The sequence below is a fragment of the Bombina bombina genome, chromosome 3, assembly GCF_027579735.1.
Source record: "Bombina bombina isolate aBomBom1 chromosome 3, aBomBom1.pri, whole genome shotgun sequence".
Taxonomy (NCBI): Eukaryota; Metazoa; Chordata; class Amphibia; order Anura; family Bombinatoridae; genus Bombina; species Bombina bombina.
The window spans coordinates 214,162,586-214,188,739 of record NC_069501.1 but is presented as its reverse complement, the minus strand read 5'-3'; the positions used below and the strand labels follow the sequence as shown (position 1 = coordinate 214,188,739).

The 26,154-nt window shown below is 38.5% G+C and overlaps 1 protein-coding gene across 3 annotated transcripts in view; it reads left to right on the top strand.

Annotated features, from left to right (window-relative positions):
• The window catches only part of ABR (ABR activator of RhoGEF and GTPase), a 1,041,787-nt gene that overhangs the window by 601,644 nt on the left and 413,989 nt on the right, over nucleotides 1–26,154 (top strand). For all 3 annotated transcript variants that reach the window (XM_053706127.1, XM_053706128.1, XM_053706129.1), the window contains one exon: nucleotides 25,120–25,224. In XM_053706127.1, coding sequence (XP_053562102.1) covers nucleotides 25,120–25,224 — 105 coding nt within the window. The remainder of the gene's footprint in view (nucleotides 1–25,119; nucleotides 25,225–26,154) is intronic.

The window sequence follows — 26,154 nt, the reverse complement described above, 5'->3', positions numbered from 1 at the left end:
ATTCATGACCACGGTGGATTTAAAGGATGCGTATCTACATATTCCTATCCACAAGGAACATCATCGGTTCCTAAGGTTTGCATTCCTGGACAAACATTACCAGTTCGTGGCGCTTCCTTTCGGATTAGCCACTGCTCCAAGGATTTTCACAAAGGTACTAGGCTCCCTTCTAGCGGTGCTAAGACCAAGGGGCATTGCAGTAGTACCTTACCTGGACGACATTCTGATTCAAGCGTCGTCCCTTCCTCAAGCAAAGGCTCACACGGACATTGTCCTGGCCTTTCTCAGATCTCACGGCTGGAAAGTGAACGTGGAAAAGAGTTCTCTATCCCCGTCAACAAGGGTTCCCTTCTTGGGAACAATTATAGACTCTTTAGAAATGAGGATCTTTCTAACAGAGGCCAGAAAAACAAAACTTCTAGACTCTTGTCGGATACTTCATTCCGTTCCTCTTCCTTCCATAGCTCAGTGCATGGAAGTGATCGGGTTGATGGTAGCGGCGATGGACATAGTTCCTTTTGCGCGCATTCATCTAAGACCATTACAACTGTGCATGCTCAGTCAGTGGAATGGGGACTATACAGACTTGTCTCCGAAGATACAAGTAAATCAGAGGACCAGAGACTCACTCCGTTGGTGGCTGTCCCTGGACAATCTGTCTCAAGGGATGACGTTCCGCAGACCAGAGTGGGTCATTGTCACGACCGACGCCAGTCTGATGGGCTGGGGCGCGGTCTGGGGATCCCTGAAAGCTCAGGGTCTTTGGTCTCGGGAAGAATCTCTTCTACCGATAAATATTCTGGAACTGAGAGCGATATTCAATGCTCTCAAGGCCTGGCCTCGGCTAGCGAGGACCAAGTTCATACGGTTTCAATCAGACAACATGACAACTGTTGCGTACATCAACCATCAGGGGGGAACAAGGAGTTCCCTAGCGATGGAAGAAGTGACCAAAATCATTCTATGGGCGGAGTCTCACTCCTGCCACCTGTCTGCTATCCACATCCCAGGAGTGGAAAATTGGGAAGCGGATTTTCTGAGTCGTCAGACATTGCATCCGGGGGAGTGGGAACTCCATCCGGAAATCTTTGCCCAAATCACTCACCTGTGGGGCATTCCAGACATGGATCTGATGGCCTCTCGTCAGAACTTCAAAGTTCCTTGCTACGGGGCCAGATCCAGGGATCCCAAGGCGGCTCTAGTGGATGCACTAGTAGCACCTTGGACCTTCAAACTAGCTTATGTGTTCCCGCCATTTCCTCTCATCCCCAGGCTGGTAGCCAGGATCAATCAGGAAAGGGCGTCGGTGATCTTGATAGCTCCTGCGTGGCCACGCAGGACTTGGTATGCAGATCTGGTGAATATGTCATCGGCTCCACCTTGGAAGCTACCTTTGAGACGAGACCTTCTTATTCAGGGTCCGTTCGAACATCCGAATCTGGTTTCACTCCAGCTGACTGCTTGGAGATTGAACGCTTGATTTTATCAAAGCGAGGATTCTCAGATTCTGTTATCGATACTCTTGTTCAGGCCAGAAAGCCTGTAACTAGAAAGATTTACCACAAAATTTGGAAAAAATATATCTGTTGGTGTGAATCTAAAGGATTCCCTTGGGACAAGGTTAAGATTCCTAGGATTCTATCCTTCCTTCAAGAAGGATTGGAAAAAGGATTATCTGCTAGTTCCCTGAAGGGACAGATTTCTGCCTTGTCGGTATTACTTCACAAAAAGCTGGCAGCTGTGCCAGATGTTCAAGCCTTTGTTCAGGCTCTGGTTAGAATCAAGCCTGTTTACAAACCTTTGACTCCTCCTTGGAGTCTCAATTTAGTTCTTTCGGTTCTTCAGGGGGTTCCGTTTGAACCCTTACATTCCGTTGATATTAAGTTATTATCTTGGAAAGTTTTGTTTTTAGTTGCGATTTCTTCTGCTAGAAGAGTCTCAGAATTATCTGCTCTGCAGTGTTCTCCTCCTTATCTGGTGTTTCATGCAGATAAGGTGGTTTTACGTACTAAACCTGGTTTTCTTCCAAAAGTTGTTTCTAACAAAAACATTAACCAGGAGATTATCGTACCTTCTCTGTGTCCAAAACCAGTTTCAAAGAAGGAACGTTTGTTGCACAATTTGGATGTTGTTCGCGCTCTAAAATTCTATTTAGATGCTACAAAGGATTTTAGACAAACATCTTCCTTGTTTGTTGTTTATTCAGGTAAAAGGAGAGGTCAAAAAGCAACTTCTACCTCTCTCTCTTTTTGGATTAAAAGCATCATCAGATTGGCTTACGAGACTGCCGGACGGCAGCCTCCCGAAAGAATCACAGCTCATTCCACTAGGGCTGTGGCTTCCACATGGGCCTTCAAGAACGAGGCTTCTGTTGATCAGATATGTAGGGCAGCGACTTGGTCTTCACTGCACACTTTTACCAAATTTTACAAGTTTGATACTTTTGCTTCTTCTGAGGCTATTTTTGGGAGAAAGGTTTTGCAAGCCGTGGTGCCTTCCATTTAGGTGACCTGATTTGCTCCCTCCCTTCATCCGTGTCCTAAAGCTTTGGTATTGGTTCCCACAAGTAAGGATGACGCCGTGGACCGGACACACCTATGTTGGAGAAAACAGAATTTATGTTTACCTGATAAATTTCTTTCTCCAACGGTGTGTCCGGTCCACGGCCCGCCCTGGTTTTTTAATCAGGTCTGATAATTTATTTTCTTTAACTACAGTCACCACGGTACCATATGGTTTCTCCTATGCAAATATTCCTCCTTAACGTCGGTCGAATGACTGGGGTAGGCGGAGCCTAGGAGGGATCATGTGACCAGCTTTGCTGGGCTCTTTGCCATTTCCTGTTGGGGAAGAGAATATCCCACAAGTAAGGATGACGCCGTGGACCGGACACACCGTTGGAGAAAGAAATTTATCAGGTAAACATAAATTCTGTTTTTATTTTCATAGGGATTAGGTATAATTTTTGTAAATTTGGTAATTTTGTTTTTTATTTTATGTAATCTTAGATTTTTTTATTTTCTGTAATTGTAGTTTAAAGGGACAGTCTACACCAGAATTTAAATTTTGACTAGACTGTCCCTTTAATTTATACTTAGTTTATTTTTATTTTTAAACTAGTGTTAGTTTTTTTTATTTTAATAGTAACTTTAGTATTTTGTAATTTAGGTAATTTGTGTACATTTAGGCGGTGTTAGGTTAATTGGCTTAGTAATTTATTTATTTGCGTTGTGGGCTTTGGCGGTTTAGGGGTTAATAGTTTTAATAGGTAGTTTGCGATGTTGAGGTTGGCGGATTTAGGGGTTAATAATTTAGTTGTTACTTGCGTTGTTGGTTTGATGGTGGATATAGGGGTTAATAGTTTAATTATTCATATTGCGTTGTGGGGAGTTGTCGGTTTAGGGGTTAATACATTTATTTTAAGTTGTGAGAGGGGGGATTGCGGATGTAGAGGTTTTATGTGTTAGGCTTATTTTTGGAAGGTGTGTTAGACTTTTACGGGAGATTAGAAATGTTTTTTTTTACTTTACTTAGGCGCCGGCAGTTTCAAAAGTGCCGTAAGTCACTTGCGACTCCAGAAATTAATATTTACGCTCATTTCTGGACATCGCTAGTTTATCCGACTTACGGCACTTTATGAGCCTGCGCCGTATATGTAATCTCGCCCCTGGTTTGTGCAATTTGGACTCTTCTCAAAGCTCATGAGAGATTTTCAGCCTATGAGTTTTCTCTTTCAATAAGAATTTCCATATTAAAATATGTTCTTGTTTTAAAAGACCTAGGGCTCCATGTACTAAGCCGTCAATTCATCCGTCATTTTAGACGCGGATAAACTCGCCGTTACTCGCCGCGGGCGAAATGGTGTCCGCTGTCACTATGTACTAATAATCCCCCAATAAATAGACAAGTCTAGCCCGCCGCGAGCAGTGGCGGATTATTGATAAATTTGACGTCTCGCTCGCCGCGACTAAGCTGATGTACTTTTAACTTTCAGTTGAATTGTCTGGCCAATTATTAACACGTGACATGCAAGGTGTCACGAACATCATAGTAGTCGCGGGAATAGAATTTTGCTCCTATAAAAGTTCAACTTATCTAAACAACTTTATTATTGTTCTAAATTTTTTGAAGAGTGATAACAGCGTTATTTTTGTAATATTTATTTACAATTTGGATATGGCTTCATCTGGATCTGATAATATATAAATATTAATATAAAAATAATTATAAAGATTGACAACTATACAATACAAATTTAAAATATAGATTACTCTTTAATTACAGTCGACAAATTTGGCGCAATTTATGTACATGGAAATGAGAGACAAATTAGACGCCAGTTATGCTGTACAATGCTGATATTACTGCCTTTTATATATGTCTAGACTGGCGTCTAGATTGACTTTCCTATTGTTTTGTACCTTGCCCGCCACCTAAAAGGTGGCGAGGCAAAAATAACGAGGTGGGAGCGGAAATTGTAGCGAGCGGACAAATAGATTTTTTAGTACATTCGTTTTTGGCGAGTTGGTGGTCAAATGTGTCTAATTACAGTGAAAAATGGAGCGGTAGCGAGGTTTGGCGGATAAGTACGCTCGCAATTTTAAAGATGCGAGTTTTAACATAATTGACGGCTTTGTACATATCAGTTTGCGAATTTTGACGCGAGATTTGTTGCGGGTAGCTCGCTGACTGCTTAGTACATGGAGCCCCTAATGTTATCAGTTGGTTTAGTACTGTGTAAGGTCATGTAAACCCATTCTATATTGTAAAAGACGCATGAGGAACCTAAAGCTATATTTAATAAATAAGAATTTTACTATTTATTTTAAATAACTCTCATGACTTTTGAGTGTCCGTACTCTTCCCTGGTCAGTCCAGTCTTTCCAGACATTTTTGGATCTTTATGCACAATCTATCGTACAAGAGCAGAATTCCAAAGCATACTTGTTCTTTAACCCTTAGTTGAGACTGTCACTGATGCATACACAATGCATATTGCTGAGAAACCCAAACTGTTGTATGCCCCTTTAATACTGTAATTCTGAGTTTGTTATTCTGTTTTTGTGCCCAAATCCTAATGATGACAACAAGACTTTGGTACACTTGACATCCAGCGCTTTTAATTATTATTTTGAATAAATCTATTTAGATGTTTAATTTTTTTTTTCTCCTTTTGTTCCAGAAAAGAAAGTTTCAGTCAATTATTTTGTTTTGCTATCCTTTTGGTCTATAAGCTCAGAAAGAAATTTTTTTAAAGGGATCACATTAACATCTCTATATAAAAAAATATATATTTTTCCTCAAAATTTCTTCAGCTCACAATAGTAAGTTCTCAGTGAACAATTCAGCTAATGTCAAACTGCAGGTTGAAAAGAGAAAAAAAAAAACAATAACCTATTAGCTTTGCTTTACTGTGATCTCATGAGATTTTACTGAAATCTTGCAAGATTTCATAGTAAACTTCCTTAAAATGAATGGGAAATAATGTGACAGTACCTGAACATGCCAGATGCATGCTCCTTTGCAAATCACGGGATTAGCATCCTGATTAGCTGCTGAAAATCCATTTACAATGGGAAGTGGTTACTGAGGAAATTTTATATTTTTTGTATAGAGATGTTCAGGTTATATTTTCTAGTCAACTTTTTACAGCCATGCGGCATCACTTTTAAAGGGACAGTCTACTCAAAATTAAACTTTCATGATTCTGATAGGACATGTAATTTTGAACAGCTTTCCAATTTACATATAACCATCAAATTTGCTTTGTTCTTTTGGTATTCTTAGTTGTAAGCTAAACCTAGGTAGGCTCATATGCTAATTTCTAAGCCCTTGAAGGCCACCTCTTATCTGAATGCATTTGATAGTTTTTCACAGCTGGAGGGCATTAGGCCATGTGTGCCATATAGACAACTGTGCTCACGCCCGTGGAGTTACCCAGGAGTCAGCACTTATTAGCTAAAATGCAAGTTTGTTAAAAGAACTGAAATAAGGGGGCAATCTGCAGAGGCTTAGATACAAGGTAATCACAGAGGTAAAAAGTATATTAATATTTTGCAAAACTGGGAAATAGGTAATAAAGGGATTATCTATCTTTTTAAACAATAACAATTCTGGAGTAGACTGTCCCTTTTAAATGCTTCAACATTTGGGTACCATGTCCCTTTATGGTGAGGACTCTAGCTTCATAAAGGTTTCCTTAATAAATATTGAATATGATCTTCCTTGTAAACCTTTACTAATGTTACCAATTTACAAGCAGCATTTGCTAGGAAGCTCTTTCTAATTTGCATTCCCACCCAGGCCTATATTTGTCTTTATATGGTACTAACCCACAAGTGCAGAGAAAATTACATTTCTGCTTACCAATTTATCCAGTGATATCATGTGAAGACCTGCCCTGTCACACCTTTGTGTGTGTTTTATGCTGTCAGTTTCGCTAAATCATGTTTGTGTACAATCTCTTTATCCTCCTCTTATCAAATATGTATTAGCCTGGCTATATACAAACAGTAATTAAAAAGGTATAGATGATAAAGGGAATGAGACTTATGGGAAATCTCTATCTACTACCAATGACACAAGGCTACTTAAAGGGACAGTATACTGTAAAATAGTTTTTCCCTTAATGTGTTTACAATTGCTTTTTTTACCAACTGCAGAGTAAAAAAATGTATGAAAATTAGCTTTTTAAGGCTTATTTGTGTATATTAAAGCTCTGATTTTGTGTTTTGAAGCCACAACCTAATTAAATGGGTTGAGCTTGTAGGTATAATCCGATCTCATTACTGTATCACATTGTGCAAATATACCTGCTTCTTTATCTTATATCTGTACTTAAAACAATCACCAGTACTTTGAGAGAACAATGGAAAATCAACATTTAATTACCTTATATCTCTGCTATATCACACTGGGAGTGTAATTTCATCTGCTGGCTGTGTTTACAAAGCTTATCTATAGCTGGTACACGCGGCCACAAACTTTCAGAATAGGTGGGGATACCACATGCTAAATCAACAATTTTAAATGCCAATATAAGGGTAAAGGAGCTACTTGTAAACAATTTAATACACTCCAGCAGGTAAAGTGGATCATTGGGAACAAATTAAAGGGGAGAAAATTTTTGAGTAAACTGTCCCTTTAACAGTGCTTAATGTTCCTTTTAGTAAAGAAGAAAATGATTGATTTATTGATAAATATCAATTTAGGTACATATTGTGCATTAGATTAACTATTTAACTTCACATTCTAACTTTCATTGTGTGTTTTTTTTTGTTTGTTTTTTTTTTTAAATTTCAAACTAAGAAAAAAACAATGAAGTTGTGCTCAAATAGTAGTATGTGTATTTCCTTCCATAAGGCAGGGAGAGTCCACAACTTCATTCCTTACTGTTGGGAAATACAACACCTGGCCACCAGGAGGAGGCAAAGACACCCCAGCCAAAGGGTTAAATATCCCTCCCACTTTCCCTATCCCCAGTCATTCTTTGCCTTTCGTCACTATAGCAGGTGGCAGAGAAGTGTCAGAAGATTTGGATAGTCCTGTAATGGGTATGTTCCCCTCAACAACAAAAAAAAGGACTGGAGTTTTAAAGGGACACTGAACACAATTTTTTTCTTTCGTGATTCAGATATAGCATGCAATTTTAAGCAACTTTCTAATTTATTCCTATTAACAAATTTTCTTCATTCTCTTGGTGTCTTTATTTGAAAAGCAAGAATGTAAGTTTGGAAGCTGGCCCATTTTTGGTGATCAACCTGGGTTGTTCTCGCTTATTGGTGGATAAATTCACCCACTAATAAGTGCTGTCCAGGGTCTGAACCAAAAATTGTCTGGCTTCTTAGCTTATATACCTTCTTTTTCAAATAAAGATAGCAAGAAAATGAAGAAAAAATGATAATAGGAGTAAATTAGAAAGTTTCTTATAATTGCATGCTCTATCTGAATCATGAAAGAAACTATTTGGGTTCAGTATCCCTTTAAGTAATCATGTCAACCTCTCAGTGAGAGTATTGATGAAAGTTAGAGTCTGGAGATGTGAACCCATCCAGATTGTCGCTAACAGCTCCTGAGCTATCAATGTTGGCGAGTTTCACTGCTTGCACATTCAAGTCCATGTCAGAAGCGCTGCTGCAAGACTGTCACACTTGAGAAAGCTGTGCCTGTTCCACAGCATGGATCCTGGAGGGTAAGACCGTTTTTTATATATACAATTTAAAACACTATACAGGGTCACAGTGTGGCTCCTTTATAATTCAATAGGTTCAAGGGTTAATCTCCTTCAGGAGATTATTTAAACAGCTTGAGCATTTATATCTGCTTAAAGGGACACTGAACCCAAATTTTTTCTTTCTTTCTAATTTACTCCTATTATCACATTTTCTTCATTCTCTTGGTATCTTTATTTGAAATGCAAGAATGTAAGTTTAGATGCCGGCCCATTTTTGGTGAACAACCTGGGTTGTTCTTGCTGAATGGTGGATAAATTGATCCACCAATAAAAAAGTGCTGTCCAGAGTTCTGAACCCAAAAGAAGCTTAAATGCATTCACTTTCAAATAAAAATAGCAAGAGAACCAAGAGAAATTGATAATAGGAGTAAATTAAAAAGTTGCTTAAAATTGTATGCTCCATCTGAATCCCAAAATATTTTTTTTGTGTTCAGTGTCCCTTTAATGTGAGAGGTTTTTTTTTTTTGGGGGGGGGGGGGGCTCATAGACTGTGTGTTTCTTGGCTTTGAACAAACGGGTTTCACTTTCGTTTTTGAAGTGTTGCGCAGCTCATAACAGCTTAGCAACCTTTTTTCATAAGCAGGGGAAGTCCTGTCTTACGCACCACATGACTGGGTGCGGTCTCTTTAATTTCCTAAGATCCTGCTGCAGACATCATTCCTGAGGAGAGAGTTTTCACTGTTAGCTGTCAGGGTCTAGGAGGTGGGGAGTGCCCCAGTCATTGGGAGTATTAAGGTGTCGTTTTTTTAAATAAAAGCGTTTCTTTTTGTTTTTCTTTCTGTGGGTATATACAAAGATATGGAGGATTCTGATACTACATTAGAAGGTTCCGCTCCTTCTGTACTGATTAATAATTTCTATTTATATTGTGAGGAGGCCGTGGTTTGCCCACCTTCTAAATTTTGTTCCATTTGCCTAAACACTGTTCTAAAGTCTAAGAATGGAGACAAGCCTGCTAATACACACAGCTCTATTAGCCCCTCTGAGCCGTCTACTTCTCAGAAAACTGGGTCCCGAGAATTTACTACCCTTTCTACATTACTCGCTCCACATGCAGTTCCCCATGGCTCATCTAATCCTCCATCTGGAGGGGGCTTTTTTTCAACGGACTTTACTGCACAGTTGCAATCGGCGAGATCTGCGACCCTGAGTGCCTTACCTTGCTCTAACAAATGCAAGAGAAAGGTTAAACATAATTCTCCTGACCTAAAGTCATCTAAATATTTGGTGAACTTTCTGAGTCTCAGACTTCAGTTTCTAAACCTTCATTAAGCTGAGGAACCCTCCTTTAATAAAAAAAGGCAGATGCTCAATTTTAAATCTAAAGGAGGTTCTGTCTATGCTAGAGGTTCCAAAGGCTACACTCCCTGAGGAACCTAAGATCCCTAAATTAGACTGGGTTTATGAAGATAGGAAGGTCCCTCTGACTTTTCCTGTGCCAGTTAAGATGGCGAACAGTATTAGCAACAAATGGTAAAGAGTAGGAACTTCTTTTTCCCCATCGTCTACTTTTAAAAAATGATTTGCAGTTCCTGACTCTCAAATACAGTAGATTTGTGGCGCTCCATTCCTAAGGTGGATGGCGCTATCTCTACGCTGGCTAAGCATACTATTATTCCTCTGGAGGATAGTTCTTCTTTTAGAGAGCCTATGGATAAGAAAATGGAAACTTTTCTGAGGAATATGTTTCAACATACAGGGTTTTTATTTCAACCGGCAGCAGCTATAGCCGCAGTTGCTGGAGCAGCTACCTAGTGGTGCGACACTCTGTCAAAGCTCATTGAGGTGGAGACTTCCCTCGAGGATATTCAGGAGAACATTAAAGCACTGAGAATTGCTAACTCTTTCATCTTTGATGCGAATATGCAGATTATTCGCATAAATGCAAAGGCTTTTGGCTTTGAGGTTCTAGCCCGCCAGGCTCTCTGGTTGAAGTCTTGGTCTGCGAATATGACTTCTAAATCCAGACTCCTTTCTCTTCCCTTCAAGGGGAAGATTTTATTTGGTCCAGGGCTGTACTCCATTATTTCTATGGTTACCGTAGGGAAAGGTGCCTTCCTACCGCAGGATAAGAAGAATAGGCCTATAGGGACGGCAACTGTGTAATTTTCGTACCTTTCATGCTGACAAGTCAAAACGACAGCAATCCTCATCCAAGTGTGAGCAGCCCAAGAGTACTTGGAAGCCGGCGTACTCCCGGAATAAGTCCAAACAGACTTAGAAGCCTAAGCCTACCGAGAACAAATCCGCATGAAGGCGTGGCCCCCGATGTCGGATCGGATCGAGTATGGGGCAGACTGTCTCTCTTTTTTCAGATGCTTGGTTCCAGGATGTACAGGACTCTTGGGTCTTGGAGGTTGTATCTCAAGGATACAGGATAGGATTTAAGTCTCATCCGCTCAGGGGCAGATTCCTACTCTCCAGTCTGTCTACAAGTCAGAAAACAGGGCTGCCTTCTTAGGTTGCGTACTGGATCTCTCCTCTCTAGGAGTAATTGTCTCAGTACCTACAGCAGAAAGAGGTTTGGGGTTTTATTCAAACCTTTTCGTGGTTCAAAAGAAGGAGGTAACTTTTCATCTAAATTCTGAACCTAAAGTGCCTAAACAAATTTCTGAGTTTTCCATCTTTCAAGATGTAGACAATACGGTCAATCCTTCCTCTGGTTCAGGAAGGACAGTTAATGACCACAATAGACCTGAAGGATGCATACCTTCACATCCCGATTCACAGGGAACATTTTCAGAGGTTTGCCTTTCTGGACCAGCACTTCTAGTTCATAACTTTTCCATTTGGCCTAGTTACTGCTCCAAGGATATTTACAAAGGTTTTGGGGGCTTTTCTAGCCGTTGCCAGAACACAATGTATTACAGTAGCGCCTTACTTGGATGATATCTTGATACAGGCACCATCTTTTCGTCTAGCGGATGAACATTTGGAGTCCCTTCTCAATCTTCTTCGATCACATGGATGGAAGATAAACTTGGAAAATAATTCTTTTACTCCAAGTGCATGAGTGAATTCCCTGTAGACAATAAAAGAGTCCATATCCATGAGAATATTCCTCACAGATCAGAGACATTGCAAGCTAACTTATGCATGTCTTGCCCTCCAGGCCTCCTTCAGACCCTCAGTGGCTCAGTGTGTTAAGGTAATCGGACTTGTAGTGTCTTTTATGGACATCATCACTTTTGCCAGATTCCATCTTAGACCCTTACAACTATGCATGCTGAGACAATATAACGGCGACCATTCAGATCTGTCTCAACAGATCTTGCTGGGCAACCTGTAAAGAGACTCGCTCTGTTGGTGGCTCTGTCCAGATCATCTCTCCCAAGGCATGTACTTCTTTAGACCGTCTTGGGAGATTGTAACTACGGACGCAAGCCTTTCCGGCTGGAGAGCCGTTTGGGGTACCAAGACAGCACAAGGTTTGTGGACTCAGGACTCGTTCTCCCTTCCGATCAATATTTTGGAACTAAGGGCAATCTTCAATGCCTTGAAGGATTGGCCCCTTCTGTGTTCGTCCCAGTTTATCAGATTCCAATCAGACATTATAACCTCGGTTGCCTACATCAATCATCAGGGGGGAACGAGAAGTTCCTTGGCGATGAGAGAAGTATCTCAGATACTAAAGTGGGCGGAGACTCACGGATGTACGCTGTCAGCGATCCACATTCCGGGTGTGGACAACTAGGAAACGGACTTCCTCAGCAGGCAATCCTTTCACCCAGGGGAATGGTCTCTCCACCACAAGGAGTTTGCGGATCTGGTGGGGATGTCCTGTCCTTGTCGCAGAGATCTGCTGATACAGGGTCCCTTTGTTCATCAAAATCTAGATTCTCTGAGGCTGACTGCGTGGAGATTAAACGCTTAGTCTAAGCCAAGAGAGGGTTTTCTGAGAGTGTTATTGACACTCTGGTTCAAGCTTGTAAGCCAGTTTCTCGTCATATCTACCATAAAGTGTGGAGGATTTAATTGTACTGGTGTGAAGAGCGTGTTTTTTCCTGGCATAAGGTTAAGGTTGCCAGAATTTTATCTTTTCTCCATGATGGACTGGAGAAGGGTTTATCTGCTAGTTCCCTGAAGGGACAAATATTGGCCCTGTCTGTATTACTGCACAAAAGATTGGCTGAGCTTCTGGATATGCAGTCCTTTGTTAAGGCTCTGACTAGGATCAGACCTGTGTTTAGATCTGGGGTTCCGCCTTGGAGCCTCTATCTATCGGCCCTGTCGGTGTTACTGCACAAAAGATTGGCTGAGTTTCCGGATGTGCAGTCCTTTGTTAAGGCTCTGACTAGGATCAGACCTGTGTTTAGATCTGAGGCTCCGCCTTGGAGCCTCAATCTTGTTCTTAGTGTTTTGCAGCAGGCTCTGTTTGAACCTATGCATACTGTTGACATTAAATTGTTATCTTGGAAGGTTTTTTTTTTGTTGGCTATTGCTTCTGCTTTGCAATGTGACCCCCCCTTATCTGATTTTTCATGCAGATAAGGCGGTTTTACGCACTAAATTAGGGTTCTTCCCTAAGGTGGTGTTGGATCGTAACATTAATCAAAATATTGTTGTTCCTTCCTTGTGTCCTAATCCTTCTTCAGCAAAGGAACGTTTGCTTCACAATCTAGATGTGGTTCGTGCCTTGAAGTTCTATCTTCAGGCTACTAAGGAATTCAGACAATCTTATTCTTTGCTTGTCATCTATACGTGGAAGCGTAAGGGGCAGAAGGCTACTACGACTTCTCTATCTTTTTGGTTGAGGAGCATCAGCCGCTTAGCTTATGAGACAGCGGGATGACAGCCTCCTGAGAGGATTAAGGGTCATTCCACTAGAGCAGTGGGTTCCACCTCGGCTTTTAAGAACTAAGCCTCAATGGATCAGATTTGTAAGGCGGCTACCTGGTCCTCCTTACACACTTTATCAAAATTTTACAAATTTGATGTGTTTGCTTCGGCTGAAGCAGCTTTCAGGAGAAAAGTTTTGCAGGCTGTGGTTCCCTCAGAAAACGGTCTGCCTCTCTTTTCTGTTCCCTCCCGTTATTCATTCAGTGTCCTCTGGAGCTTTTGTATAGTTTTCCCAACAGTAAGGAAAGAAGTTGTGGACTCTCCCTGCCTTATGGAAGGAAAACATAATTTATGCTTACCAGATAAATTCCTTTCCTTCCTGGCAGTGAGAGTTCACAACCCCTCCCGTAATGTATGTTTTTGATGTGCGTCTCCCTTTTTATATTAACCCTGATGTTTCTCCTACTTTTCCTTGTTCCCTTGGCAGAATGACTGGGGGATAAGGGAAGTGGGAGGGATATTTAAGCCTTTGGCTGGGGTATCTTTGCCTCCTCCTGGTGGCCAGGTGTTGTATTTCACAACAGTAAGGAATGAAGTCGTGGACTCTCCATGCCAGGAAGGAAAGGAATTGATCTGGTAAGCATTAATTATGTTTTTAGGGTGTTGTTTAAAGATGGCTTGAATGTCAGAGGCCTGCAATGCGTTGAGTATTAGTGCAAAATATTCTAGTCATCTTGTCGGTGAAATGTTCAAGAAAGAGTAACAATGCCAATTCCATTTGTTTTATTTAATGTTTCTGTGTTTGTTTTATCTAAAGGTCTAGACAAATGAAATAGGTATAGCTTTACAAACTTGTTCTTTAAATACCTTGCAGTAACGCACGTTTCTAACCTTTGTGAGAGCCATTAGTATACTGGAATCAGTTAAAGGGATAGGGAAGTCAAAATTAAAGTTGCATGATTCAGATAGAGCATGTCATTTTAAGACACTTTTAAATTAACTTCTATTTTCAAATGTGCTTCGTTCTCCTAGTATCCCTTGTTAAAAAAATGAATATATCCTACACTAGTGGGAGCTGCTGCTAATTGGTGCCTGCACACATTTGTCTCTTGTGATTGGCTAAATAGATATTTTCAGCAATGGATAACAAGAGAAGGAAGAACATTTGATAATATAATTAAATTTGATTGTTGTTTAAAATTGTATGTTCTAATTAAATCATAAAGAAAATTTTGGGGTTTACTATCCCTTTAAGGTGTTGGAAAATATTTGACATTTGATGTTGGTGTCATTGGTTGCGTTGCTCAACTAGAGTCCGACTTGCTCTTCAGATCTGTGCACAGAACTCTGCAAACTGCCCGCAATTCTAAGACGTTTTCCTGTGGACTGCCTTTTTATGAGTCTGTTTAATTTAACCCCTTGAGTGTTGCAGTTCAATAGATTTTTGTTGTTGCAAGATGATGCTACATAAGGGAAGAAGTCATCATTTTATTACATAGCTACATCCAGCCTATCCGTGTTGGCTAACAGTAGATGCACAATTAAGTTGTGTGTCCTATCCTAAATATATCTGCAGGTCACGCCGCATTTTAGTAAAACATTGCTTCTGCTGATATCTGTAACAGTACAGAGACATGTTTGACTAGATGTTAATAATGAGTCTAATTTTCTTTTTTTTGCAGTTTGCTACTAAAATGCCACAAGCTAAATGACGACATCTTGAAATTGTCTCAAGTCCCTAAAAAGGCAACATTAAAATGTCACCCATATTAAATATGTACTTTGAATTGCTGACAAAAATGCCTCAGATTAAAAAAAAAAAGGAAATTGCCTAACACTCCTGTTTGGCTACAAGTGAGGCGTACAACATATTATTCACAAAGCACTGCAATACTCTTAAGGAGTCTTGGGGTTTAATCCCTGACTAACCATCTTACTAACACATTTGCTGCCAGAAAGGTATTTAGCACATTTACCCTCTCTGCCAGTCATGGGTTAACCCTATACTCATAACTAGTTCTGACTTCCCGCCATTATGGCTGCATGTGTAACTCCCCATATGTTATGACTCTCTTGTGCGGTCATACAGAGTAAGAGAAAGCAATTTTTTTTTATTTATACAGAATACATTTAACACAGGTAGCACTAAATTGTATTTTGTTTTTGCCTTAAAGGGACAGTCTAGTCAAAATTTAACTTTCATGATTCAGATAAGGCATGCAATTTTAAATAACTTTCCAATTTACTTCTATTATCTAATTTGCTCAATTCTTGGTAGTATGAAGGTATATTATGCTATATAGAAGAAGAAAGCAACCTGATACATTGGGGGGTAGTTATCAAGCCGTCAACCTCAAATACGCTGGAATTCCGCAGCGTATTTGTGGCGAGACTGATTCACCTTAGTTATCAAAGGCTTGAGACCGGCAAAAGTAGAATTTTGTGACGTAAACTTTGATCCGCCGGACTCAGTCCGACACAGATCGATTCTTACGTCACTCCAGATGTTCCGCACACAAGTGCGGCACAATCTCACTACTTTTGCTAGTTATCAAATGACTAGCAGGTACGCTCGGCACTTTTACGGCCCAGCGTACCTGGTTTTCAAACCGCCACCCCTGGAGGCGGCGGATCCCATAGGAATCAATGGGAGTCTGACCATAGCGAAAGTACAAGTTCGCTGCTGCCCGACATCCCATTGATTCCTATGGGAGCTGTCTACACCTAACACCCTAACATGTACCCCGAGTCTAAACACCCCTAATCTGTCCCCCCTATACCGCCACAACTAAATAAAGTTATTACCCCCTAAACCTCCGCTCCCGGAGCCCACCGCAAGCTATAATAAACTGATTAACCCCTAAACCGCCGCTCCCAGAGCCCACCACAAGCTATTCTATACATATTAACCCCTAAACCGCCGCTCCCGGAGCCCACCGCAACTATAATAAATGTATTAACCCCTAAACCGCCGCTCCCTGACCCTGCCGCAACCTATATTAAATTTATTAACCCCTAATCTGCCCCCCCTACACCGTCGCCACCTATAATAAATTTATTAACCCCTATCCTGCCCCCCCTACACCGTCGCCACCTATAATAAATGTATTAACCCCTATCCTGCCCCCCCTACACCGTCGCCACCTATATTAAATTTATTAACCCCTATCCTGCCCCCCACTACGCCGCCGCCACTGTAATAAAATTATTAACCCCTAAACCTAAGTCTAACACTAACGCCCCCCTAACTTAAATATTAATTAAATAAATCTAAATAATATTTCTATTATTAACTAAATTAATCCTATTTAAAACTAAATACTTACCTTTAAAATAAACCCTAATATAGCTACAATATAAATAATAATTATATTGTAGCTATCTTAGGATTTATTTTTATTTTACAGGCATCTTTCAATTTATTTTAACTAGGTACAATAGCTATTAAATAGTTATTAACTATTTAATAGCTTACCTAGCTAAAATAAACTGAAATTTACCTGTAAAATAAATCCTAACCTAAGTTACAATTACACCTAACACTACACTATACTTTAATAAATTATTCCTATTTAAATCTAAATACTTACCTGTAAAATAAACCCTAATATAGCTACAATATAAATAATAATTATATTGTAGCTATCTTAGGATTTATATTTATTTTACAGGTAACTTTGTATTTATTTTAGCTAGTTAGAATAGTTATTAAATAGTTATTAACTATTTAATAACTACCTAGCTAAAAGAAATACAAAATTACCTGTAAAATAAATCCTAACCTAAGTTACAATTAAACCTAATACTACACTATCATTAAATTAATTAAATAAACTACCTACAAACAACTACAATTAAATACAATTACATAAACTAACTAAAGTACAAAAAATAAAAAAAGCTAAGTTACAAAAAATAAAAAAATAAGTTACAAACATTTTACAAATATTACAACAATTTTAAGCTGCTTACACCTAATCTAAGCCCCCTAATAAAATAACAAACCCCCCCAAAATAAAAGAATGCCCTACCCTATTCTAAATTAAATAAAGTTCAAAGCTCTTTTACCTTACCAGCCCTTAAAAGGGCCATTTGTGGGGGCATGCCCCAAAATGTTCAGCTCTTTTGCCTGTAAAAGAAAAATACAACCCCCCCAACATTAAAACCCACCACCCACATACCCCTAATCTAACCCAAACCCCCCTTACAAAAACCTAACACTAATCCCCTGAAGATCATCCTACCTTGAGTCGTCTTCACTCAGCCGAGCAGCGATGGAACCGAAGTGGACATCCGGAGCGGAAGAAGTTAATCCACCAAGCGGCGCTGAAGAAATCTTCCATCCGATGAAGTCATCATCCAGGCGGCGCTGAAGAAGTCATCGATCCGGGCGATGTCATCTTCCTAGAGGTGCTGAAGAGGTCTTCTATCCGGGCAATGTCATCTTCCAAGCCGGGTCTTGAATCTTCCTCCTGCCGCCACGGAACATCCTTCTTCACCGACGGACTACGACGAATGAAGGCTCCTTTAAGGGACGTCATCCAAGATGGCGTCCCCTCAATTCCGATTGGCTGATAGGATTCTATCAGCCAATCGGAATTAAGGTAGGAAAAATCCGATTGGCTGATCCAATCAGCCAATCAGATTGAGCTCGCATTCTATTGGCTGATCGGATCGAAGACTTCTTCAGCGCCGCCTGGATGATGACTTCATCGGATGGAAGATTTCTTCAGCGCCGCTTGGAGGATTAACTTCTTCCGCTCCGGATGTCCACTTCGGTTCCACTTCGGTTCCATCGCTGCCCCCACAAATGGCCCTTTTAAGGGCTGGTAAGGTAAAAGAGCTTTGAACTTTATTTAATTTAGAATAGGGTAGGCGATTTTTTTATTTTGGGGGGGTTTGTTATTTTATTAGGGGGCTTAGATTAGGTGTAAGTAGCTTAAAATTGTTGTAATATTTGTAAAATGTTTGTAACTTATTTTTTGTAACTTAGCTTTTTTTATTTTTTGTACTTTAGTTAGTTTATGTAATTGTATTTAATTGTAGTTATTTGTAGGTAGTTTATTTAATTAATTTAATGACAGTGTAGTATTAGGTTTAATTGTAACTTAGGTTAGGATTTATTTTACAGGTAATTTTGTATTTCTTTTAGCTAGGTAGTTATTAAATAGTTAATAACTATTTAATAACTATTCTAACTAGCTAAAATAAATACAAAGTTACCTGTAAAATAAATATAAATCCTAAGATAGCTACAATATAATTATTATTTATATTGTAGCTATATTAGGGTTTATTTTACAGGTAAGTATTTAGTTTTAAATAGGAATAATTTATTAAAGTATAGTGTAGTGTTAGGTGTAATTGTAACTTAGGTTAGGATTTATTTTACAGGTAAATTTCAGTTTATTTTAGCTAGGTAAGCTATTAAATAGTTAATAACTATTTCATAGCTATTGTACCTAGTTAAAATAAATTGAAAGTTGCCTGTAAAATAAAAATAAATCCTAAGATAGCTACAATGTAATTATTATTTATATTGTAGCTATATTAGGGTTTATTTTAAAGGTAAGTATTTAGTTTTAAATAGGATTAATTTAGTTAATAATAGAAATATTATTTAGATTTATTTAGTTAATATTTAAGTTAGGGGGGCGTTAGGGTTAGTGTTAGACTTAGGTTTAGGGGTTCAAATTTTATTACAGTGGCGGCGGTGTAGTGGGGGGCAGGATAGGGGTTAATAAATTTATTATAGGTGACGACGGTGTAGGGAGGGCAGGATAGGGGTTAATAGGTTTAATATAGGTTGCGGCGGGTTCAGGGAGCGGCGGTTTAGGGATTAAACTATTTATTTAGTTGCGGCGAGGTGCGGGATCAGCAGGATAGGGGTTAATAATTTTATTATAGAGGGCGACGGTATAGGGGGGCAGGATAGGGGTTAATATGTATAATGTAGGTGGCAGCGGTGTCCGGGAGCGGCGGTTGAGGGGTTAATACATTTATAAGAGTTGCGGCAGGGTCTAGGAGCGGCGGTTTAGGGGTTAGTAACTTTATTTAGTTGCGGGGGGCTCCGGGGGCGCCGGTATAGGGGGTAGAACAGTGTAGTTTAGTGTGGGTGCTTAGTGACAGGCTAGCAATAAAGCTGTCAAACACCCGAAGAGCAGCGAGATAACTCTCACAGTCCGCTGCTCATCGCCCCGCGGCTTTTTGACAGCTTTATTTGATAACTTAGGCGAACGTATTCAAGGTCCGCGGCAGCGAAGGTAGGCGAGCTTAGGCGGGCGTATTGGGCCGGCGAAGGCAGAAAAGTAGATTGATAACTACCCCCCAGTGTCAATTCTCTCTAAACTGACAAAAGCTGAAATAATATAACTGTCTTTTGCTGTCAGGTAGTACTTAAAAATAACATTGTCACTGATAGCAAAATTCTCCATTAAACAAGTTATATTGTGAATTAATATTGCATTAGTGGAGTTAAAGGGACAGTCTACTTGAACTGTGTTATTGTTTAAAAAGATAGATAAACCCTTTATTACCCATTCCCCAGTTTTGCATAACCAACACAGTTATAGTAATACTTATTACCTCTGTTATTACCTTGTATTTAAAAATATGCAGACTGCACCTTATCTCAGTGATTTTGACAGATATGCATTTTAGCCAATCAGGGCTGACTCCTAAATAACTCCACGGGGGTGAGCACAATGTTTATCTATATGACACACATGAACTAGCACTGTTCAACTGTGAAAAACTGTCAAAAAGGACTGAGATAAGAGGAGGTTTTTAACGGTTTAGAAACCAGTTTGAGCCTACCTAGGTTTAGCTTTCAAAGAAGGATACCAAGAGAACAAAGCAAATTTGATGATAAACGTAAACTGGAAAGTTGTTTAAAATTGCATCCCCTCTCTGTATTATGAAAGTTTAATTTTGACTAGACTGTCCCTTTAATGTAATAGACAGAGTGTATGACAGCCCATGAAATCTTAGAGCATTAACACTTCTGGTGGGTTTTATCATTGCAAGTAATATTTTTTGTTTGTTTTCTGTGTTCTTCTTACATTTTATAAGAGGTTTATGTGAGATTGGGCTATCTCTGTGTTTTAGCTGATAACTTCTCTACACTTGTTATTGCTATTGTAAGAGGAATCACTAATAACATATTGTAAATCATTTCCCTTTTGGGAATGATGGTATCGGGAATCACACTGAGATGGATAGAACTTGACAAATGTGTTAAATTGTATCATACAGATGTATAATGTAAATCCGGGCATTTTTGAGCATCCATGTGATGTTTAGGGTTTAAATCACTGCGGTGACATGCAGAAATGACCCATACTTTATAAGTAGTAGTAGTTAAAACAAAATATTCACAGTCGCAGGGGAAAAAGTGCAAAAGTAGCAACTATGCTACTGCAGTTATACTCAGAAGTTCAATGTCCCTTTAAGATAAGACGCATATTGGAACATGCACGTTTTAGGTTTATTCTGACAATTAAAAATGAATATTTCAGTACCTAAGTATTTGCCTTTGTGTATATATGCACAAAGAAGATTACAAGTCTGCCCAATATCTTAAATGTCGCAAATGAACAAGGACAGCTATTTCAAGAGAAAAAATAAAGCAAAGGAGCAATTTATCATACATGCAATACTATTCAGCTGCTATAACAAGCAAATGGAAAAATATTAAGAGGAAACCAATTTTTCAGCCCCTTTAACTGAACATTTAAGATATTATGTTTATCTATGCATTTTATACATCATCAATTAAAGGGATAGAAATGTACAAAAAGAAAATGCTCTAATTTGTAGAATTGTTATATTGCTTGTATATAACTGCTTAAGCCATTTTACTCCTATTAATAATTGTTCTTCGTTCTCTTGGTATCTTTATTTTAATGTATGCGTAGGATCCGGCACATTTTTGGTTCAGCACCTGTGTAGCTCTTGCTGATTGGTGGCTACATCCAAAAATGGTCTGGCTTATAGCTTACATTCTTGCATTTTCAAATAAAGATACCAAGAGAATAAATAAAAAAATGATAATAATTAGAAAGTTGCTTAATTTGCATGCTCTATCTGAATCATGAAAGTTTAATTTTGACTAGACTATCCCTAAGGTGTAGACTGTCCCTTTAACAATACTGCTCTATCTGCATAGTTTTAATTAAAAGAAACCTGTTGCTAGAATAGAGTTGAAGGTTGAGAGGAGTTAAACATCATATCATTCTTTCAGAAGCAATCGGGTGTCAAATGCAGCTAATATACATATTTTATTGCTAAACACATATTTCTTACAAGATAAGAGTTACACATTTTCAAAATCTCCGAGTTTTCTTCTTTAATTGTTATTTAATAGTTTAGGCTTCTGAGCTGCTTGTTTGAAAGAACGTAGATTATCTGTATGGGACTGATCTGTGCAGATACATAACTGAAATGATGAGGGGTAATTGTAAAGCAATGGTTTTAAACCTTGTGATGGAATGAGTCAGTGAGTAAATTGTTTTGTAAGTTGCCATAATAAGCAGTGTCTTGATTATCCATTGTTTTTCTGCTTTTTCTTTTTCTTTATAGTTTTAATATTAATTATAAGTCTTGGACGAGTGTTTATTTTTGTACAAATATCTTACATTTAATAAAAGGCACAGCTGGATTTATGGGGGAACTGCCAGATTGATTCCTTTCTTAGCCTTAGAGGACCATTATAGTGATAGTGACATGTTCTCATTCATTAGCAAGGCTATGTGTATAACCCTTAGTAGAAGAGTTAAACACATAAGTAAAGTATTCCTCAGGCGCTGCAGAGAATTGCTGGTCTGAAGCGGCAACCACACCTGAGCTAATCAGCAACACTAGTTGCACAGCTGGGTTGTTTCTGCTCAGGACCAGTGAGACTTTACCTAACTGTTTAAAAACATAGCTTTGCACGGTTAATAGTAATACAATTATTTAGAGCATGCACTTTTTCACTATAATGACCTTTGCACACTTATTTTTGTTTTCTGTGAGGTTGAGATCTGAATTTCTTCACTAATGAATATTTGATAGTTTGTGAAGTTACTACTTTTTAAAGCAGTGTTTTTTTTATTGAAGAACAGTAGTTTTATAATGATCGTGAATGTGTTTTATTATTAAAGTGAAAGTAAAATTCGAGCATTTTACAAACGCTAGAATTTACTATTGAAACAAATAAAGGGGACTTTCATTCATGAAGTATAAGATACTTCATGTAGAAAGCTCCTTTATTTGATTCAATCGATCGCCGTTTTTACCTTGTACAGCAGCCCACGGATCGATTGAATCAAATAAAGGAGCTTTCTACATGAAGTATCTTAGTGCCCTTTATTTGTTTCAATAGTAAATCCTAGCATTTGTAAAACGCTAGGATTTACTTTCCCTTTAAGCCCTATGTCCTGCTGTTAAACTGACAATTTAATTAAGAAATCATATGCATTAATTCATTACAACATGTAATTTGCACACTACTCGCTGTGGTAGTGAGGTTAGCCTAACTAATATCAGTGTCCCCCTAATTAGCAATACAAATGTATAGACTAAAGCTAGTCTCAGAGAAGAATTCCCTGGTATATCTCTCTGAATAGCATGATGACCTAAAAGAGACTGCACCCTTTCATTCTCCATTAATTGTGTCTCTCTTTAGCCCATTCATGTTAAATGGTTTTTTAGGTGCTTATAATTGTTCATTGTTTAAATTAAAGTGATGGTAAATCCAAGTGTTTAAAAAATGCTAGGATTTACCATTATTAAAAATAAACAGTAGTTTCATTCATCAGTTACTAAAAAAATGGGTGCTAAACTCACTCTTTCTGTACTGCGGCAGCTCGCTAAAGTCAGCGCCTCCCTCCACCCACAGTACAACGCTCTTCTTCAATGAGGTGACGTTTCCAGCTCTAAACCAATAGCCGCACGTGTGATCTGACATCCTAGCACGGCTACTGGTTTACAAGTGGAAACGTCACCTTATTGGTAAAGAGCTCTGTGCCCGTTGGCAGCCAGAGCCACTGACTTTAGCGAGCTGCCGCAGCACAGAAAGAATGACTTTAGCACCTTTTTTTTTTTTAGTAGCTCATGAATTAAACTACCGTTTATTTTTAGTGCTTGTAAGTCACGGCCAAATTTCAGACACATTGAATCAATTAAACTGACCGTGAATAAAACAACTCCTGTATGAACTGGAGAAAGATTTCTAGGAGTACAGTTGTTTTTAGCTTTGATTGATTAAAAATTAAGCAGTAGATCCAGAGCTATAAACCTTCTGAGTTGAGTTATTTTGATTGACGTGCACTAGAAAATAGCTGCAACATTTCATTTTGTCTTAATGCAAAAGTTTTCTTTCTTCATAACCAGATTGCTTTAGCTTTTATGCTTTTTGCAAGTTACAGACTGTCAGTCATCAGTTTATATAAATTTCAGTTGTAAATTGATCTTGTATAGCTAATTTTTAGTTCATTTGAGATGTGCAGTTGGGGTTCTGGTCTGACCTCTAAAAGTGAATTTATTTACATTAGAGAGAGCCTAGGGAATTGTAATGCTAATAATAATCTCCTACTTTAAAATAGGGAATATATATATATTGTTTATGATGTACTATCAATCTACTTTTGTATGCAATGTCATTTTCAAAATTACTAAATGACTTATTCAGTGCCCAAAGAGCTCAGATATATAGTAGCTCACAGGTTTAAATCACACTCAAAACAATCATTTTTTAAGGTTAAGGTGCGTATGTCCTCTTGGTTAAACAGTTTTTTTTACAATTGAACAAGACTATTGCATTTTTTTATATTTAATTAGCAATTGCATGAGAATACATACAATAATGGTACAGGAGAAAAACTAAATCTTTTAATCCTCAGGTGCAGTTTATGTTCCATATAGTGTACTGACCTGGTCATGCTGTGCTTTCTGAATATTAAATGTCTGTATTATGAAGACCTGCAGTATATATAGCGCAGAGTTAACTGCATCTAATACAACACAGAGCTAATTGCATTTAATCCAGTGCTTGTGTTAGCAGCCAATGATGAATTTAGAGGTTAATTTATCAAGCTGCGTCGGACATGGGCGAATATATGCGCCCCCTGTCCGCTGCAGCTCACCCCTACCGTGCACAACCAATCACGTACGGGCAGGAGCTGTCAAACTCCACAGTCGGACGAGACTGGGGAAATTGAAATTTGCCTCCTCTTGTGAGAACCTGCAGTCGTAGGGGGTCGAAAGGTTTGCAAAGTCTTTGATAAATCGAGCCCTTAGAATTCATCTTAGAGTGTGAAATTTGCCATTGATCTAAATACGAAGTTACAGAATTTTCTTTTTCTGTTCTTCTGTCCTTTGTTCTTCTTGTTGTGTGTGTATGTATGTGTATATATATATATATATATATATATATATTTATTTTTTTTACATGAAATGATGTTTGTAATTATTGGGATATATATTTTTTGAGGGATATGGTACGGTAGGGGAATTTGGATGGACTTGTTTTTTACAAGTCAGGTGTGTGTAATCTCAAACAGCTCTGGGTAAATGCCGATATAGGCAAGAAACTAGTCATTTGTCCTGAAAATTGAGGTATCTGTGCCATTGTTTTTTAAAATTGATGTTCTAACTGAATCTCTTACTGGACTGCCTCCTACTCACCGATATCTATCTTGTTCAAGTTGAGTGGTATCCTCAAAGATATTTTTTTTTTCAATTTAGTATTATTATGTTCTTTTTTCTCTCTTCTTTGTTTTTATTTATTTTTTCCAACTTTTTTTTTTTTTTTACACAAAACCTAAATAACCGGGGGATCTTTCAGTTCTGTCTCCTCTAAGAAGTTTGTTTTATGTATAGCAAATCACTCTGGGAATGTTAAAGTACTTTAGTAAACATGCATTTCTAGCTATGTTTGTTGACAGTATCCATTTCCAAGTGCTTGTGTATTTATGTGCATCATGTCACAGTAACTTGTCACCCCAGTGTACTGTAAATACATTTGTTATATGCATATTAAAGAAATATCTGCTGTAAAATAACATCAGTATGTGTATGATGATATTGCTAACGTGTGTAAACGTTTCTGCTTGTGTCTTCCTCAGGCGGAGAGTGAATCAGACAAGGGGCTGTTAATGAGACAACTTGTGCTGTCTGGGGTCCTAGCAAGTGAGGAGATCTACATCAACCAGCTGGAAGCTCTGCTCTTAGTAAGTACCTGATTATCGTATATTCTCCATTGTGTAGAATAGAGCTGCAACAGCTATTCATCATAATCGATTAGTTGGTTTGCAATTAGTTGGTCTGTGCACAACACCAGCTGCTTCACTCCAGTGAACTCCTGCACATGGTATTGTGTTTTATGGTTATGTCCTTAGCCTAAAGGACGTCTACAGACATTTTACTTTTCACTTTTTCAGGACAGTATAAGTTTACAACTACCCCTGGCTTATGTGCAACCCAGATATAATAGTCATCATTTGTATTGTTTATATTAAATCTGGTGATTTGGAACTATGCTTTTCATGATATAGTGCCAAGCTTGTTGTTTACACCTTGCCCCTAGTTTGATGGGAGTTATTTAAATTGATGTGCACTATTATCTGTTTGCACAATTATTAGCAGATTGCTTGCTATTGCTGATTATATGTACTGTATAAATAAATGTGTAAGGCTTTGTCCTATTATTGATATACAGTCCTTAGTGCTTCTGAATTTGTTTTTTATTGTTTTTTTTATATTTTTAATAAATTGTGATAATATGTACCAGATTCAACCTTTATAAGTATATATTCGTTATTTTTAGAGCGGACTAGATATTTCCCCTAACCTTATAGCTGGTTATTTACCATTGCATATAGATATTCAAGATACTTTTATGTTAGAATGAAGTCAAGGGTTACTTTATTGAGAGGTCCCTTGCCAAGGTAGAAAACACTTAGCATTGGTGAAGAGCTAATAAAGATAAATATCCCACTTTGGTGAAATTGGCAAAACCCTACTTATACACCTCAACAGCCTTTTCTCTGCTGCAGGAAATATAGCTGCAAACAGAGAACCAGCCTTAGCCAGAAGCATGTGGACATGTTGAGATTTTTGCATTTCAATGCAAAGTTTCTGAAAGAGTGAATAACAGAATG